The 15,588-nt window shown below is 43.4% G+C and overlaps 1 protein-coding gene across 8 annotated transcripts; it reads right to left on the bottom strand.

Moving 5' to 3' along the window:
* Positions 1 to 660: 660 nt before the first annotated feature.
* On the bottom strand, positions 661 to 15,413 carry pfkfb1 (6-phosphofructo-2-kinase/fructose-2,6-biphosphatase 1). Of its 8 annotated transcripts, none has more exons than XM_010875186.3 (16): positions 12,134 to 12,397; positions 9,606 to 9,674; positions 6,429 to 6,554; positions 6,196 to 6,292; positions 5,727 to 5,793; positions 5,341 to 5,415; positions 5,145 to 5,201; positions 4,918 to 5,039; positions 4,501 to 4,708; positions 3,452 to 3,598; positions 3,113 to 3,217; positions 1,485 to 1,614; positions 1,313 to 1,375; positions 1,174 to 1,238; positions 818 to 897; positions 661 to 718 (listed from the first exon to the last, which is right to left on the bottom strand). In XM_010875186.3, the coding sequence occupies exons 1-15, from the start codon at positions 12,237 to 12,239 to the stop codon at positions 838 to 840; spliced, it is 1,497 nt and encodes a 498-aa protein (XP_010873488.1). In that variant the 5' UTR covers positions 12,240 to 12,397; the 3' UTR covers positions 661 to 718; positions 818 to 837. The 8 variants fall into 8 exon arrangements, with proteins under 8 accessions (XP_010873488.1, XP_010873493.2, XP_010873491.1 ...); XM_010875191.3 differs by lacking the exon at positions 12,134 to 12,397 and adding an exon at positions 9,850 to 10,840; XM_010875189.3 differs by lacking the exons at positions 9,606 to 9,674; positions 12,134 to 12,397 and adding an exon at positions 15,224 to 15,413.
* Between the last annotated feature and the right edge of the window lie 175 nt (positions 15,414 to 15,588).

Here is a 15,588-nt window from a genome sequence, read left to right on the forward strand (position 1 = left end):
TACAGCTCAGTTTTGGCAACATCATGTTATGCAACATTGCTTGCTAAATATACCCGTTATTATTTGTCTACCATGCTTTTATCTACAGATGTAAAATATATGACAACAATCCTTCCATTAGGAGGATGATTTCAAAAAAATATATATATTTCAAAAAAAGTTGACTTAGAAATGTGTTATTAACATTATGTTGCATATCTATCCAAGACAATAGACTCCTCCAATGTATTTCCAGCTGATCATTGTGCTGACAGTTTCCATGTCATCATGAAAGACAAAAGTATTATAATAAGAATAGTTGTTTATTAATTTAACGGTTTACTGGAATTGTTAACTGTTTGCACATACTGTCAATTTCATTTACCCAGTAGTCCAAAGCACCCCAATATCTGCAGTTGCCTAATCCCAAAATGTACAAAGAAAACATTTGAAACATTTTCTCAACATGTTAGGCCACATCCACAATCTCATGACAATACTATATGGCAACAGGCAACCCCCCCCCCCCCCCCCCCCCCCCAAATGGCTGGTATGAGACACCTGGGTCAGACAGCAGACTGAAATACATTTCTTGGCAAATTTAGGAAGTTAACAACATTAATACTGGGCTTTAGTCCATTTTCCCCTTTTTGTTTCTGTAGGCAGTAGGGTGTCATTTTGCATTCCGCCAGTCTTCTCTCACTTTATTCTGCTTTCCACTTACCGCTTTAAGTTTAATCTGAAAAGGTACAAAGCCATACTTGCATTGATTATGAATATGAATATAGATAATATTGCTATATAGTATCTGCAGTATGTAGCCCTAGTATATCCTCACAAGTATGCAGTTTCAAGTATTCAAAAATGGTCAGGAATAGTCTTCAGGGCCTCTGCTGGATCTCTAGTTACGTCCACATTCTACAACAACAACAACAAAAATCTTAGTAGCATCAAGAATCTTGCAATTTTCTCTACTAGCACTGACAAATGCTTATGATTTTATTATTGCGAAATGATTTATTTGCTTTATGTGGTTGTCTCAGCTATCTTACAATGAATGAATCTGGATATGAAAAGTAAACAACAACAACAACAACAAGACACAAATGGATTCACACCATTAGATTTGTGGGATATCTAATAAAACGTTTTCATCATGGTGGGAAGGAACAGGCACGTCTTGTCAAATCTTACCACAGGTCTCTCTCTGTGTGTGTTGACCGCCTCAACGTTCAGGAAAATGTTCTCCATTTTGCACCCTGAGGAAAGATCCATGAGTGAGAAAGTTCCAGAACAGCGACGTGTTAAAGTCCAGGCTGACTGCAGAACATACCGTAGGCCACGGGCGTAAGTCTGAGCACCGTGTGAAGAGGACATTTTAGGTACGGCAACTCATCTACGGAGAGAAAACATGAGCCATACTTGATTCTTAGTGATTTGCAAACTCAAATATCATGAGACAGAGCCAAATAAACCCATGTTTTGGGGTCCTTAATGCACGGTACCTGAGGTTTTGTCTAGTAAGTACGCCAGCAGGCAGCGCATGACGGCTTGGTGACACACGACCAACACATTCTCCTGCCTCTCCAGCTCCATGATCACAGGCTCCAGCCGGTGGACCAGGTCTTCATATGACTTCGGTGGAGAGAGGAAAGCCAATATATCTTTATCACACGGACATGAACCATAACACACTATTGCTTTTTTTCTTTCCACCTCAGCATTGTGAAACTATCTTTCGCAGTCACTCAGATCCCCCTCTATACGTTTCAACTACTAGACTAGCTAGGTGTTCTCCTAAGTTGGCTAGGTGTTGTAATATGGCTAGGTGTTCTCCTACGTTGGCTAGGTGTTGTAATATGGCTAGGTGTTCTCCTACGTTGGCTAGGTGTTGTAATATGGCTAGGTGTTCTCCTACGTTGGCTAGGTGTTGTAATATGGCTAGGTGTTCTCCTACGTTGGCTAGGTGTTGTAATATGGCTAGGTGTTCTCCTACGTTGGCTAGGTGTTGTATTATGGTTTGGTGTTCTCCTAAGTTGGCTAAGTGTTGTATTATGGTTTGGTGTTCTCCTAAGTTGGCTAGGTGTTGTAATATGGCTAGGTGTTCTCCTAAGTTGGCTAGGTGTTGTAATATGGCTAGGTGTTCTCCTAAGATGGCTAGGTGTGGTAATATGGCTAGGTGTTCTCCTAAGATGGCTAGGTGTGGTAATATGGCTAGGTGTTCTCCTAAGATGGCTAGGTGTTGTAATATGGCTAGGTGTTCTCCTAAGTTGGCTAGGTGTTGTAATATGGCTAGGTGTTCTCCTAAGTTGGCTAGGTGTTGTAATATGGCTAGGTGTTCTCCTAAGATGGCTAGGTGTTGTAATATGGCTAGGTGTTCTCCTAAGATGGCTAGGTGTTGTAATATGGCTAGGTGTTCTCCTAAGATGGCTAGGTGTTGTATTATGGTTTGGTGTTCTCCTAAGTTGGCTAAGTGTTGTAATATGGCTAGGTGTTCTCCTAAGTTGGCTAGGTGTTGTAATATGGCTAGGTGTTTTCCTAAGTTGGCTAGGTGTTGTAATATGGCTAGGTGTTCTCCTAAGATGGCTAGGTGTTGTAATATGGCTAGGTGTTCTCCTAAGTTGGCTAGGTGTTGTAATATGGCTAGGTGTTCTCCTAAGATGGCTAGGTGTTGTAATATGGCTAGGTGTTCTCCTACGTTGGCTAGGTGTGGTAATATGGCTAGGTGTTCTCCTAAGATGGCTAGGTGTTGTAATATGGCTAGGTGTTCTCCTAAGTTGGCTAGGTGTTGTAATATGGCTAGGTGTTCTCCTAAGTTGGCTAGGTGTTGTAATATGGCTAGGTGTTCTCCTAAGATGGCTAGGTGTTGTAATATGGCTAGGTGTTCTCCTAAGTTGGCTAGGTGTTCTACAAAAATTATCAGGTGTTCTAAAGTTCACTACTAAGGTGATATAACATGCATTTGGTAAGCAGTGATTAATTTGGTAAGCAGCGAATTCATTTGGTCAGCAGTGATTCATTTGCTCAGCAGTGATTCATTTTGTAAGCAGTGATCCGTTTGGTAAGTAGTGATTCATTTTGTAAGCAGTGAGTCATTTGGTAAGCCGTGATTCATTCGTGAAGCAGGTCCTACCTCACCCTTGGGGTAACGGTAGCGGTACTTGTCTTGGTCCCTAAGGGCAAACTCCTCAGGGTGTTTCTCCTGGATCTCCTCATATGTCAACTCCTCACACACACCCTGTGGAGGAACAAGTGTGCAGTGGCGTTGTCTGCGAGCGACCCAAAGACATGCGTTTCAGCTCCTCTTCAGGGCGATGCCGCTACAGTACTTCAGCTAAGTAGGCCACTACACACGATGCGGTGGTATGCAGGGGACCAGGGTTTGAGCCCCACTGATCAGACATTCACTGTGTACTCTTTGTGCGGTACATACATAGAATGTACTTCAACTTAGCAGTGAACACTGACTTACTGCATCAATCTCATTGAGGGCCTTCCACTGTTCATAGGGGACCCCCAGATGCTCTGCTGTCTGGATGGTCCTCTTCATATGACTAGTCCAGACCTTCAGATCCTTTATGTTCTGACCCTTGAGGAAGCTCCCCAGGGAAGCAGCATACTGTACATGGAAACAATGGTCACAAGCAGCGAGAGTGTTTACTTCCCCCCCCCCCCAATTGCAAGTTATAACATCCAGTGATTTTTTCTTCCACAATGCAGATGTCAAGTTATTACTTAGTCTTGAATGCAGACAACATTCAAGACAATTTCAACTTTATTTTGTGAGCAGACTAGAGGTGATTTATCTATCTATCTGAAGCATTTACCATGGACATATACCCAATGTGTTTATTGAGGAGAACTAAAGTTGATGTTGAAAACCACTCTCTAGTCTCATTCGTGTGCAAATCATGTAATCCATTAAATACAACTGTCTTTAAAAGAACATTATCTCAATATAGACAATTGGGTTATCAGCATTTTCCATTTTAGTCATTTAGCAGATTCTCTTATTCATAGTCAGGATGAATGCAGATCTAGTAAGAACTTCTACATTAATGCAGCCTTCCAATTTTCAAAGCTTTCATGGGAGGTAGGAGAAGAAAATGTACACCAACTGTCTCGGGTAACAGTACTTGAAAGGGGTTATAAAGACAGATCAAGTAATTTGGTGGGATATTCTTGTGAGTTCTTCCATTGCAATCAAGCCTAGTTTAATCTGGAGGTGCATGTAATCTCCATTTACAAGAAATCCTGCAGGAGCAGTTTAAGCTCCGCCTGCTGGTGAGAATTCCACCACACTCTATGCTGCATAGAGCATGCTCCAATCTAAAACGGGTTGTTCTTGTCAAGGTATGGGTGAGGCTGATCGATTGAGTGATTGGGTGGGACCATGCCATTATCAGCATAGAAACCAATTATGTCATCTTGTTCTCTGGTGACTGTCTTTACATTAGAACGTTAGTTGTAACGCCTGGATGCCAAGATGAACATCATGAAAACCCCCCCCCCCCTGCTGACCTTGTGACCACGGGGCGAGAGTCCCGAGTCTCCTCCGATGCGACCCAGCAGGTTCAGCTCGCTCTCGCCATGCCGCGTCAGGTAGATGGAGCGCGGCGTGACGTGGATGTTCATGAGGTAGTAGACGATCCGGCTCTGGATGTGGTCTTGTACGCGGTTCACCAGATACCTAGAGCCCACGTCGAAGATCTTTATGTAAGACAGGTTCCTTTGTAGGGAAATAAGGAAAAGACACAGAAAGAGAACTTTATGATTCAGGGCACTAACGTGTGCGTGTTTCACAGGTATTAGACAACAAAGTCCCTTTTCTCTCTTTCACGGAGAGAAGCTGACCACATGAAGCTTGAGCTGGAACGACAACACAGACTGACCTGGGATGAGGCTAGCTGAGAGTCTATTAGCAGAAGAGGACTCTACCTGTCTTTTTCATCATCCAAAGGCACATACGTTTGCTTGTAGCACTCAATGCGTTTAAGGAAGTCAGCCAGCGCCTCCTCCTTGTCACAGTTTACGTAGTCGGGGCTGCTCACCTTGACCTCCTGAAGGAAGCGGTCCATGTCGAAAGAATTTAACTTACTGAATTTGTCATCCTACAAAGGCAACTCTGGTATCTGAGACTGAGAGTAAAGTTAGATTTTTCTCACTGTGATATTCTGCGCGATGATGTCTGGATCGTCGCAAATGGACTCAACGAAAAACACCTGTGTGGAAAAATTCAGTCGTTCAGAGAAAGTCAACTGTGTTCATTTCTCCAGTGGTTATTTAACCTGTAATGTACGTCACCATCGGAACACTTAATGTAGTGGTAGTAAAGCAGCAGGGCGGTTGGCCTGAACATGCCTTGTAGCCTTTTTCCTTGGCAAAGCTCACAATGGATACCCTCCTCTCCCGTGTGGTGTTGGTGGCATCAAACACCTGGAGGGAAGAGGGGAGATGTTTGACTAAAAAAGTCCATTTCACTCATTGGCACAGCACACTGTCGTGGAACTATGGGCACAGTGCGTAGCTATTTAACCTTGATACAACCTCTAGGTCCCGTAGCCGTCAAAAGCCCCTATTTACTCAGGAGGAACTGAAGTACAGTATGTCAAGAACAGGGTGTCTGCACGGTACGTTTGAAGTTGGTTTGCTCGGTCCACCTCAAGTATGTCTCAGTCATGTGTAAGTCATGGTGCGTCTGTTCGCCAACCGTCAACGAGGCAGTTTTAAGTTGTCCTCTTACTCACGGCTACTTGTCCATTTTCCTTTGAAAAGTAGATGCATATATCTTTAAGGGCATTTGATGCGCAGGCCCTGAGAAAACACAGTGGGAAATCATAGGATTGGGAAACCATAGAGAGACATTACACAAGAACACGTATCAAGTCAATTGTTACATGATCTATGCACCAGTTACCACAGTCACAGCCTAGCAAGCCCAGAATATAACTGCCTACATAGTGCTGTGCTACTTACATCAAGCTGAAAAAGCGTTGGCAAAATATAAAATGTAAGGGATTAAGTGCAATTTCAGGCATAGCCCTGGCCATACAGCAATAGCACACATAAAATGAAATAACACTATTAATATACATAACATTAATAACTTAATATACACAAATTACATGCATAAACGACACACACGAATGGCATAACATAACATCAATAACATACAGTAGACAGTGTAACCCCCCCCCAACCTGCAGCATCTCTTACTTGCGAATCTGCATGGCTTCCTTGTTGTCCTGCCTGAAGAATTCAAAGTTTTTATAGGTCTGGACTGCGTCCCTGCGATACTGGCCTAAGTTGAACACTAGACAATATGGGGATAGATGATAGAGGGCAGGAGGGAGAAAGATAAATAAACCTCAGTCCTCACTGATGTGTAAGAGCACTAGAGAACACACCTGAGCTCATTGAATTTAGCAAGTGTTTGGTTGTGAACTGACCTTTGGTTGGAAACCCTATCCAGTTGAGGTAGCGGGTGAGCTTTTTGGATATGTACGTTTTCCCCCTGGCAGGCAGTCCAACCATCACAATCAATGTGGGGGAGTTGGTCAGCTGAGGCACGGAGGCTGAAGAAAAGGGGAGAAAATACCCTTAGAATCCACTGTACATGCCTGTGGATGAATATGAAATCTTAGCGTTACAGTAGTAATAGTAAATGGACAATAGAAAGTGTTATCTGTGCACTTACACCGCAATTAGGCACATCCATGGTAAGAGTTAACACCACACACATTGTCTGTGTGTTCATGCATGCGTACCTGTGTGGGCATCAGTGTTTGCCCGTGAGCGTATATCAAATGCCAGACTAATTCTCACTTATCAACACAGAAGACACCAGGGGACAGAGATCTGTTAATCGGGGCACACCGGTCCGTCAGAGGGCGGGCCAAACTCCCTCAGCAGCGCCCAGGGTTTGGTGGGGTGCAAAGGTCGGATGGGGCAATCCTCCTCATGGGTGTGACTTTCTAGGACATGCCCACAACCAGAGGGCTGCAGCCAGCTGGCTGACCTGAGACACTCTGCAGGGATACTGTCCGTCCCCTGTGTGGACATGCTGTGCCACGGCAACACAGCTAACCATAAGTCCGGACCATCTAGCTAGGCCCTCTGGTGCAAGCCTTTCACTAGCCTGACCTCTGACCCTGCCTCTCCATTGGCTTGCTGACTGCACGTTCTGAATTTCACTTAGTCAAAGCACCCCCATTGGTTGTGGTTACACCGTCTGCTTGTCTGTAATGGGGAAACAGGAACCTGCAATGCCTGGTGACTGTGCATGGTGAAACGTCTGGCCTGTGGCTCCACCTCCACCCGGAAACCTGCCTGATTACAATCAGCAGACGCTCTTATCCAGAGCCCCTCATCGTTAGTGTATACACATTTTAATAAGCTAGGTGGAACAACCACACAACTCAATTGCGTTAAGTACATTCTAGAGCTGTTTTTGGGAGGACAACAGTGAGAAACAGTCCCTCATTTTATGCAAGTCTATCCCTGCATTTGAAAAATAGGTCCATGCACACTGAATGCCACGTCTCATGTTCAGCCAGAGTGGGAACTTGGGCCAGAACCTCAGCCCCTTAGTGCTCCCGAAGACACCCTGAGCCGAAGTAGGAGCCCCATCTGTCTGCGTGCCTCCTGTACAGGTGGTCCCTCCTGTACCTGTACAGTGTGGATTGACGTTAAGCCCCCGACCCGCAGAGACCCTGAAGGTCTCCCACAGCCATTGTTTCCTTCCACATGGCGCCCAGAATGCTGCCACCTGGCTGTTGTCCTCGCTGAGTTTACAGTAGAAAAGGTCATCTCTTGCACTAACCAGTGTAAACATTCGTGCCTCTGGCCGTTTACACAACAAATCCTCTAATGTTGTCATCAGGTTGTGGGACCTTTTAAGTGCCCTGATTAAGGGGCTTTGGATCCATGCATAATCAGATCTTGTCTGGCTTGGCAACCACGGCCATACTGCTTATCCAGGGCGTCTGTTCAGTCTCTGGTGTGACCTGGCCGTTACACTCGTACATCTCCAGGTGGGCTTTCACACATGCCGGGAAAGCTACAGGCGCATTCCGTGTGGCACGCTGCACATCTCCTGGCACAGGCTCCCCTGGGCGGTTGACAATGATCGGCATGTGCACTCAACAGCTGCCGTTTGGTTAAGGGCCACTTGGGGCACCGCTGCACTTTGTGCAGCACCGCACGAGTTGCACTCGCCAGGATCTTAAGTTGTGCTCGACCCCCACTTAGTAATGACACAATATGTTTGACATCACCCCATGGAATGCATTTCCTGTCCTAAGTAGAGCTTCAGCTACTGTGTTGATTGGCTGTAGTGTGTTTTAAAAAAAAAAATAGACATTCTCTATTTAACTGCACTACTCTTTATATTGTATCTTGCCCTTGAGTCAAGGTAGCTTTGTTTGTCTTCTGACAATCAGTTGAAAATGCAAAACCCTCTCTGGCCCAACCATTGAGCTGTACAAATCTGTGATGTGGCCCAGTTCATCATAGTCAGAGTCTCTTGCTCACCTCATCTTTACAAAATGACATGCAAACACTGCAGGATCTGCATGTTTTGCCATATTTCCCCGAAGTCTGCCTTTCACGGGTGCAACTGTACATAATAAGGCAGTCAATAATAAGGCAGTCACAAGGCAGCACAACACCGTCTTTCCACGACGTCAACCACACTGTTGAAGTATCACTACACAATGAATAAACCCTATGGAGAATGATTTTAGGGCTTCACAGAAGAAAAAAACATTGTCAGGGAAAATGTGGAGCTATTATTTAGAAACATAGAAAATGGAAAAACGCACTAGTCCAGCTGGAGCAAGCAGTGGAATGTATGTTAAAAATGGATGAAAAGTGGAAGAAGAGGTGAAATCCGCAAACATCCGATTAATATATAGAATATTGTGCAGTCCTACCCCATGTCAGTGGCATTTTAAGAGGACGTTCCCGTTCTCTTTCCCAATGCATCATCGCAGGAATAACGTGCATATGTAACTATTTTGGAAAATGCGATATGTTCAGTATGAAGACATCAGCAGTTCTATTACGTTAAATATCAACATATCCCAGTGTTATTGGTCCTGAATGACACGGAATTACGTTCAGTGTCAACATGAGAGGTGCTGTTTACCATCGGAAACCGGCCGCTAGGGGCAGTTATTAACCAGAGGCGAGATACGTTTTTGCTGGGGAAATGGGTTGTTTACACAAGAGATTCTCTGATTTTGTAACGTTACCCTTAACCTTCATCCTAACCACAGCACTGCATAACCTTAACTGTAACCTAACCTTCATCCTAACGCCGGTACTGTGTTGTCAAACCTTGTCCCAAAAACTGACCTTAACTGGTAACCGTTATTCAGTAATTCGTAACATTTTGAATCGATTACGTTAAGGACCAACATAATAGCGAAACGTTAAGGAGCATCGTAAAAGCGAGTAAGCAAATACTGTACCAATAGCTCTGGAGATATGTTGACAGCAAACGTAATTGCACGCATTTAGTTCATACTGAACGTAAATCGCGGTTAACTAAGCTAAAGTACAAAAATACTATAAGGATTTCGTTGAACACTGTGAAAACTTTCTGTTACCGTGACGTAAGGTACCTGTTTGGGATGTAGAGCCGATTGGAATATTGTCCACAGTCCTCGCAGGCCCTGTCAGGAGCTGGATAGCTGAACAAAGTGATACCACTAATTAATGTTGAAGAACAAGGAACATCAATTTTCCACGGTCCAGACCAATGCATACGGAACTTATAATTACAAAGCTTTGTGATTGATTACAAGGTGATTACAAACTATCGGGACAGTTGTCTGTGAAAGAGTGCAAAATGTCAGCAGTACAAACCTGTGGAGTTTTCTGCAATCCACAGAAGTATAGGAGGTAGGACTGAACACATAATAAAAAAATGTATTTTATGGGACTATTTTCCAACTGAAAGAACAGAGGAAATCTTTCTACTTCACAAAACGTTTTCTACTTCACACAAACTTTTCCCCTCAGTGACAGCACATGTCAAAAAATTATAGGCTCAGTTCTTGACAAGATGGGAGGTCGCAATGTTCCTGAGCACATTCCACTCAGACCTCTGCGAAGTGAGGAGTGGTACAAAAGCTGACCACCAGCTACCATCCGCAGACGAAACCTTATTGAAAGAGTCAATAGGAACCTGAGGACCATAATAGCGTCTTTTTGTAGGAGAATATCACAGAGAGCGGGATGCCTGAATTCTGGCCAAAAACAACTCCAAACATGAGTTCAGTGGCCACACGCCTGCAGTGTTTGGAGCACTGGAGAGGCTCATGGAACAAGCCCCGTCTCCTGCCCGACCACTGTACATTCTACTGGAGCTCAAAATCGCATTGAACCGGGGGGTAGGATGAAAGTGTGACTGGCCCAAAATAGACAAGCCAGATACCACAGTTCCCACAGGAAAGGCACCCGGTTTTAAGTGGGAAAATGAGCGTGTCAGGCTGCACCCAGGGTCCACAGATCTATGATGTTGCCACAAGTGAGATGCTACTGGCAAGATTAATAGCATCAGCAAAATATTGCCGTTACACACGTCCACTTGGAGATCCCTACTGTTACAGCTGTGACAGATTGTAAAGAAAATGTTCCATGTGATTTCTTGACCGTTCTGTCTTGTGTACTTCTTGTTTAACTGCTGATATGTTCTACGCTGTTTTGGGACTTTAGGGGGGAAAACGTACGACTGGAATGTCTTCCAATGGCATGTCCATCCGTGAGAAATTACACTGGTCACAAAGAACTTGAATGAACTATCTAATGCATTATAATCAGCCCACATTTCAGATGAGTACACACACACACACACACACAATAACTATAAGTGAATGGACCTTCTGTATATTAAAGATCTTACAAATCATTAAATTGGTTTTATATGAACGACCAGGTTTCTAACATTTCCCCTGTAGTCCATTTTCCCAATGCTCGGTGTAATGATTATACAGTGCTGTTTTCATCTCCAGGCCCTTAGCTAGAGAAAAGTCCTTAAACTCAGCCCTGAAAAACAATTACCAGCTTTTGCACAAATCCCCAGACATCTGTGAGCACCCCGGTTCCAGGATATTTCCTGTGGTGGCCTTGGTCCTGGCATGTGTGGTCTACACCACTTCTGGGATCATGTTTCAAGTAGCTTTATTGAAGCAAGGCATCCGTCTTGCAAAACAAATCAGGAAGCCCACACCAGCAGGTGGCATCCGATCCATACACATAGACGCTACGCTATGTGAGGAATTTGTTGTTATGAAAGCTTTTCAATTTCGCTAACTCACAAGAAGTCCATGTCAAAAGACTCCCTCGCTTGGCTTTACTGTGTACCTAAAATAGTGAATTCTCACACTAAACACCTATTTGGAGGTTGCGCCAATGTTTTGATAGTCCACATTAAGTAAGTACTGAAAAGCAATCACTATGACTTTCTTTTCAACATTAAATATTTTTGGTCTGATGATTTTCTGAACTTCCCAATACCTTTCAGATGCATTTTAAGTGGAGTTTGGGTCAATTCCATTTCAATGCCAGTCAATTAAAAAAATAAACCTAATTAAATATTTTCCTAATTGGAAAGTATTAAAGATAATTTACATTATAGTGTGTTTAAAGTATAGAATCTGTTCCCAAATGTAATTGGTAGGAATGTTTTCAATTGTTGTCATTTTATAATATTCTGTATTTTGGGGCTAAATTGTCATTAATTTGCAGTGTTCAAAGTCCTGTGGCTTAATTCAGTTGCCTGTTCCGGCCATGTGGTAATGCCACCCAGGTCATCGGACCTTGTTAGAGCAGGACAGCAGAGTGCAGCACTGGTGGCCTAATTCCCTGGCCCACTTCTACCACTGAGACACAGCTTCCAGCTTACCTGCCTGCCATGAGTGAGTGTAATCAAGCTATTCTCATGCATGGAGAATGTAAAGGACAGAGGAATGCTGTAGAAGCCACGGAATGGATCTGAATGTCAATTGGGATTTCAGATAACTTTCCTGTTGCTTATAATTGGAAAAGTAGAGATAAACTGACAGGGACAGACAGAGCAAGGGATAGACCAACATATACTGAAGGCGTGAGCCAGCGGGGAAATCAAGAAAGAGTCGTTCTCACTTACAGCCTCTCCGGCGGCTTATCTTGCAGCCTCCTATCCCCAACCATGGCACCCAGATCTTGAGCAGCGGAGTTTGCTGGAGCTCAATCTTCTCCTGTTCTGTGGTCATGTCGGCACTCTGGAGAGCCCAGACAGACAGACAGACAGTCCCCCTGTGCCCTGTGCAGCCGAGCGAGCGTGTATGTGTGTGAGGGAGGCGAGTAGCAACACAACAGCTTGCCACAATGAACTCTGTCACCTGACTGTTGCCAAGGAGAAGGAGACAAAAGGGAGGAGGGAAGAGCGAGGACATACGGAGAGGACCTTTAAGGTTGAGCTCCAAATGGAACAGTTCTTATGTAATGCACGACTTAGGACCAGGAGGTCTGTGGGTAACAGGGTTACTTTTGGGATGCTCTCTGTAGCCGTTCCTGTTTTGATGATGCTCAGCATTTCGTGAGTAATATGGCCAGAGAGGAGCTACTTTACAAGGAACTCCAACCAGGGCTATTCAGCCAGCAAAAGGGAGGAGGAATCACAGTTACACAAGTCTGTTTTGGCCGTTACATAGCACTAAAAACCCTAAAGACCTCAGTATTTTGAAGAACAAGCTCATCAAAAATCCACAGTTTAACCACCTTAAATGTTTGAAAACAGTATGTGTTGTGAAACCATTTCTATTTTTCCTAAACTGTGTGGTATTCCACAAGAACACCACAAGATGGCAACTGGAAGTCAGAGTTCACAGCTTTCTTTTCCAGGTGAAAGATCACTGGCTCTCTGGTTACGGATACATGATTTTAGCTTGTAGAAGCAAACAAACGGGCAAAACAGTTCCAGCCCAAGTTTGCTGCTGTATTACTTCTCCTTAAGATATTTGACTTGTATTAGAGGCGACCAAAGTCATGGTGAACTAAGCAGATTAAAGAATTAGACAAGAGTTGACAAACTTATGAGCCATGGACTAACTGATCTGTGGTGATGAAAGAATGTAGGATAAACCGGCATCAGCAGAAATACAACAGCAAGTAACCTTGAGCACACGACACCACAACACTATGTAATGACACAGCATAACATGTCAGAACAAAACCTGGCATTACCACTGCATGATGAAACCACCTGGCCACCGTACAACATCACAACCACACAAAGTGGTAACATTGCAGCACGAAACACCAAGTTAGACACAGTAAAGAGCACAACACGGGTGCAAAGAAATGGTAGAAATGTAATTACTTGCTACACCATAACACTGTGGCAGACTATTTTCAGTTGGCAGGTTAAAGGTGAATTACATCTTTTTGACTTGATATATGATGGTTGCCCAACATGAAAATCAAAACACAAACCGTAATTCATGATTCAGTCAAAACATGAAATTAACTCCATGTTTGGATTGATTTTACATAAATGTCATTTGGCCATTAGTTCACAAGCTCTGATTAATTCTATTGATTTTGAGCTAGTGGTGGCTAAAGTTAGCTGATGTTTGTAATGGCTCTGTAAAGAAAACTGGATCATGATGATCATTTCCAATTGGCCCACAGACTACTTTCACCACTAAAAGTTACAAATTGGATATTTTGCAGCACAGGCGTTGGTTTTTCTTTTCAGATACAGTTATGATCACAGTCTCAATGGGTTTTTATTTGTAGAGCCCGGGAGAGGAACATGCTGTCCCTTCTGACTTTGTTTAGCTTGGCAGGAATTTAGCCTGGCATGACAATAGTGTCAGGGATAGATGTATAGGACCTGCTGAGTATTGAGCTATGACCGAGCAGCTGCTCTAAACCTCAATTGATTTTAGTCCCAATAGCAGAAACGTAAACCACCAATTCATGTCAACTGTTTTGCTCAAATACAGTGTTACACAGAACACAGCATTTTAATTTACCACGTCTGTAATTGGATCTAGCAACCTTTCAGTAACTGGTCAGATGCTCTAGCTGTTGTGCAGTGAGCAGCCCAGTCTGCTACACACAGTTAAGTGTGTGTGTTCCTGAAAACTCAGGGATTCTTAGTTTCTATTTCTATCTCTTTACTATGGAACTGTAAACAGGGGTTACATTCCATGTAGCACAACATGTTAATGCCAAGAGATATTTTTGGCATTTTGGCATTAACGTGTCATGATATTTTGGACTCCTGTCCCAGTACAGACCGTGATGATTTGATCAGGACCTACTTAAGGGTCAGTGTTAAATATTGCTAAATGACCCCAACATGTGCAAAAGTGATGTGTTTATCTAACAGTATTTTTCAGTTGGACCTATGACAGTCTGAAAAAAAAAGGTTTTAGACTTATTTGCTAAAATAAATCTGATGAAAGTAAGGTTTGAAATGAAGGGAGATAAGGAAATAATTGTGTATAATCGACTGTATAAAATACGATTACTGTTAATTATCTGTTTTACTGTGTTACTGTTTTCCACACCGTTTTAAAGTAAAATATATATATATATATATATATATATATATATATATATATATATATATATATATATATATATACAAACATGTTCCTGAGAGCTTTATCCTCAGTCTTATCATCAGTCATAATATCAGAAAACATGTTAACCATTCAACCACTAATAAATTATTTCAGATAAATAGTAGGCTAGTACCATTCACTCCCTATCAGACAGCTACTATATTGGACTCTGTCAATTATACTGTTTATCAACAGAGCGCATGAGCAAAGCTGATGCTACTGCTGTATGGGGATTTTCAGGTAAACAACAGAACATAGCAGAGTTACCAGAGTGACAGACAGACCTTCCCAAGTCCTTGCCCATTTGGTCTGTCTGTCCATTATTTTTCAATCCACACAGCTCAAAATTGGTACTCCAGAAAAGATGTTGTCCTGTCTCCTGTAGCGTTTTTTTAAAGGCTGTAACTCCAATCCGCTCAGTCTATTTATACGTGCATGTATTTCTGTGCCGCTGTGCTCAGTTCCTCGAACAACATGTGCCCATAACATCATGTGCATATGGAAAGCACTGAAGCAGCAGAGTTAACTTGGATTTATATTACTGTACACTCTTATAGCACTTCCGACTCCCCTCTCTCTCTGAAGACTAGTCTTTTTTCTTTAACGGTTAAAGCTCTCACCTGCACTGTCACAGCGGCGCCTTATCATGTATTCCTTATTGGGCAGTTCCATCCCTGCTGATCTTCCTCCACCGCACCGCAGAGCAGAGTTCACGGTCGGAAGAAGACTGACTGATGCCTATGGATTTGCAGGCGGATGGCCTTATTAATATAACCAAACCCTTCAGCCAGAGCATTCTCCCCCCCCTCAACACCTCCTCCCTCCACACATAGACATATGATAGCAGCAGGGCTTGTCCTTTACTGTTTGCCAAGCCTTGGGTTCACCGTTTACAACACACACACACACACACACATACACACGTGCATAAATACACACCGGCACACCCAAACACACACCGGCACACCCATGCAGATGCACACGC

The sequence above is a fragment of the Esox lucius genome, chromosome 12 (assembly GCF_011004845.1).
Source record: "Esox lucius isolate fEsoLuc1 chromosome 12, fEsoLuc1.pri, whole genome shotgun sequence".
Taxonomy (NCBI): Eukaryota; Metazoa; Chordata; class Actinopteri; order Esociformes; family Esocidae; genus Esox; species Esox lucius.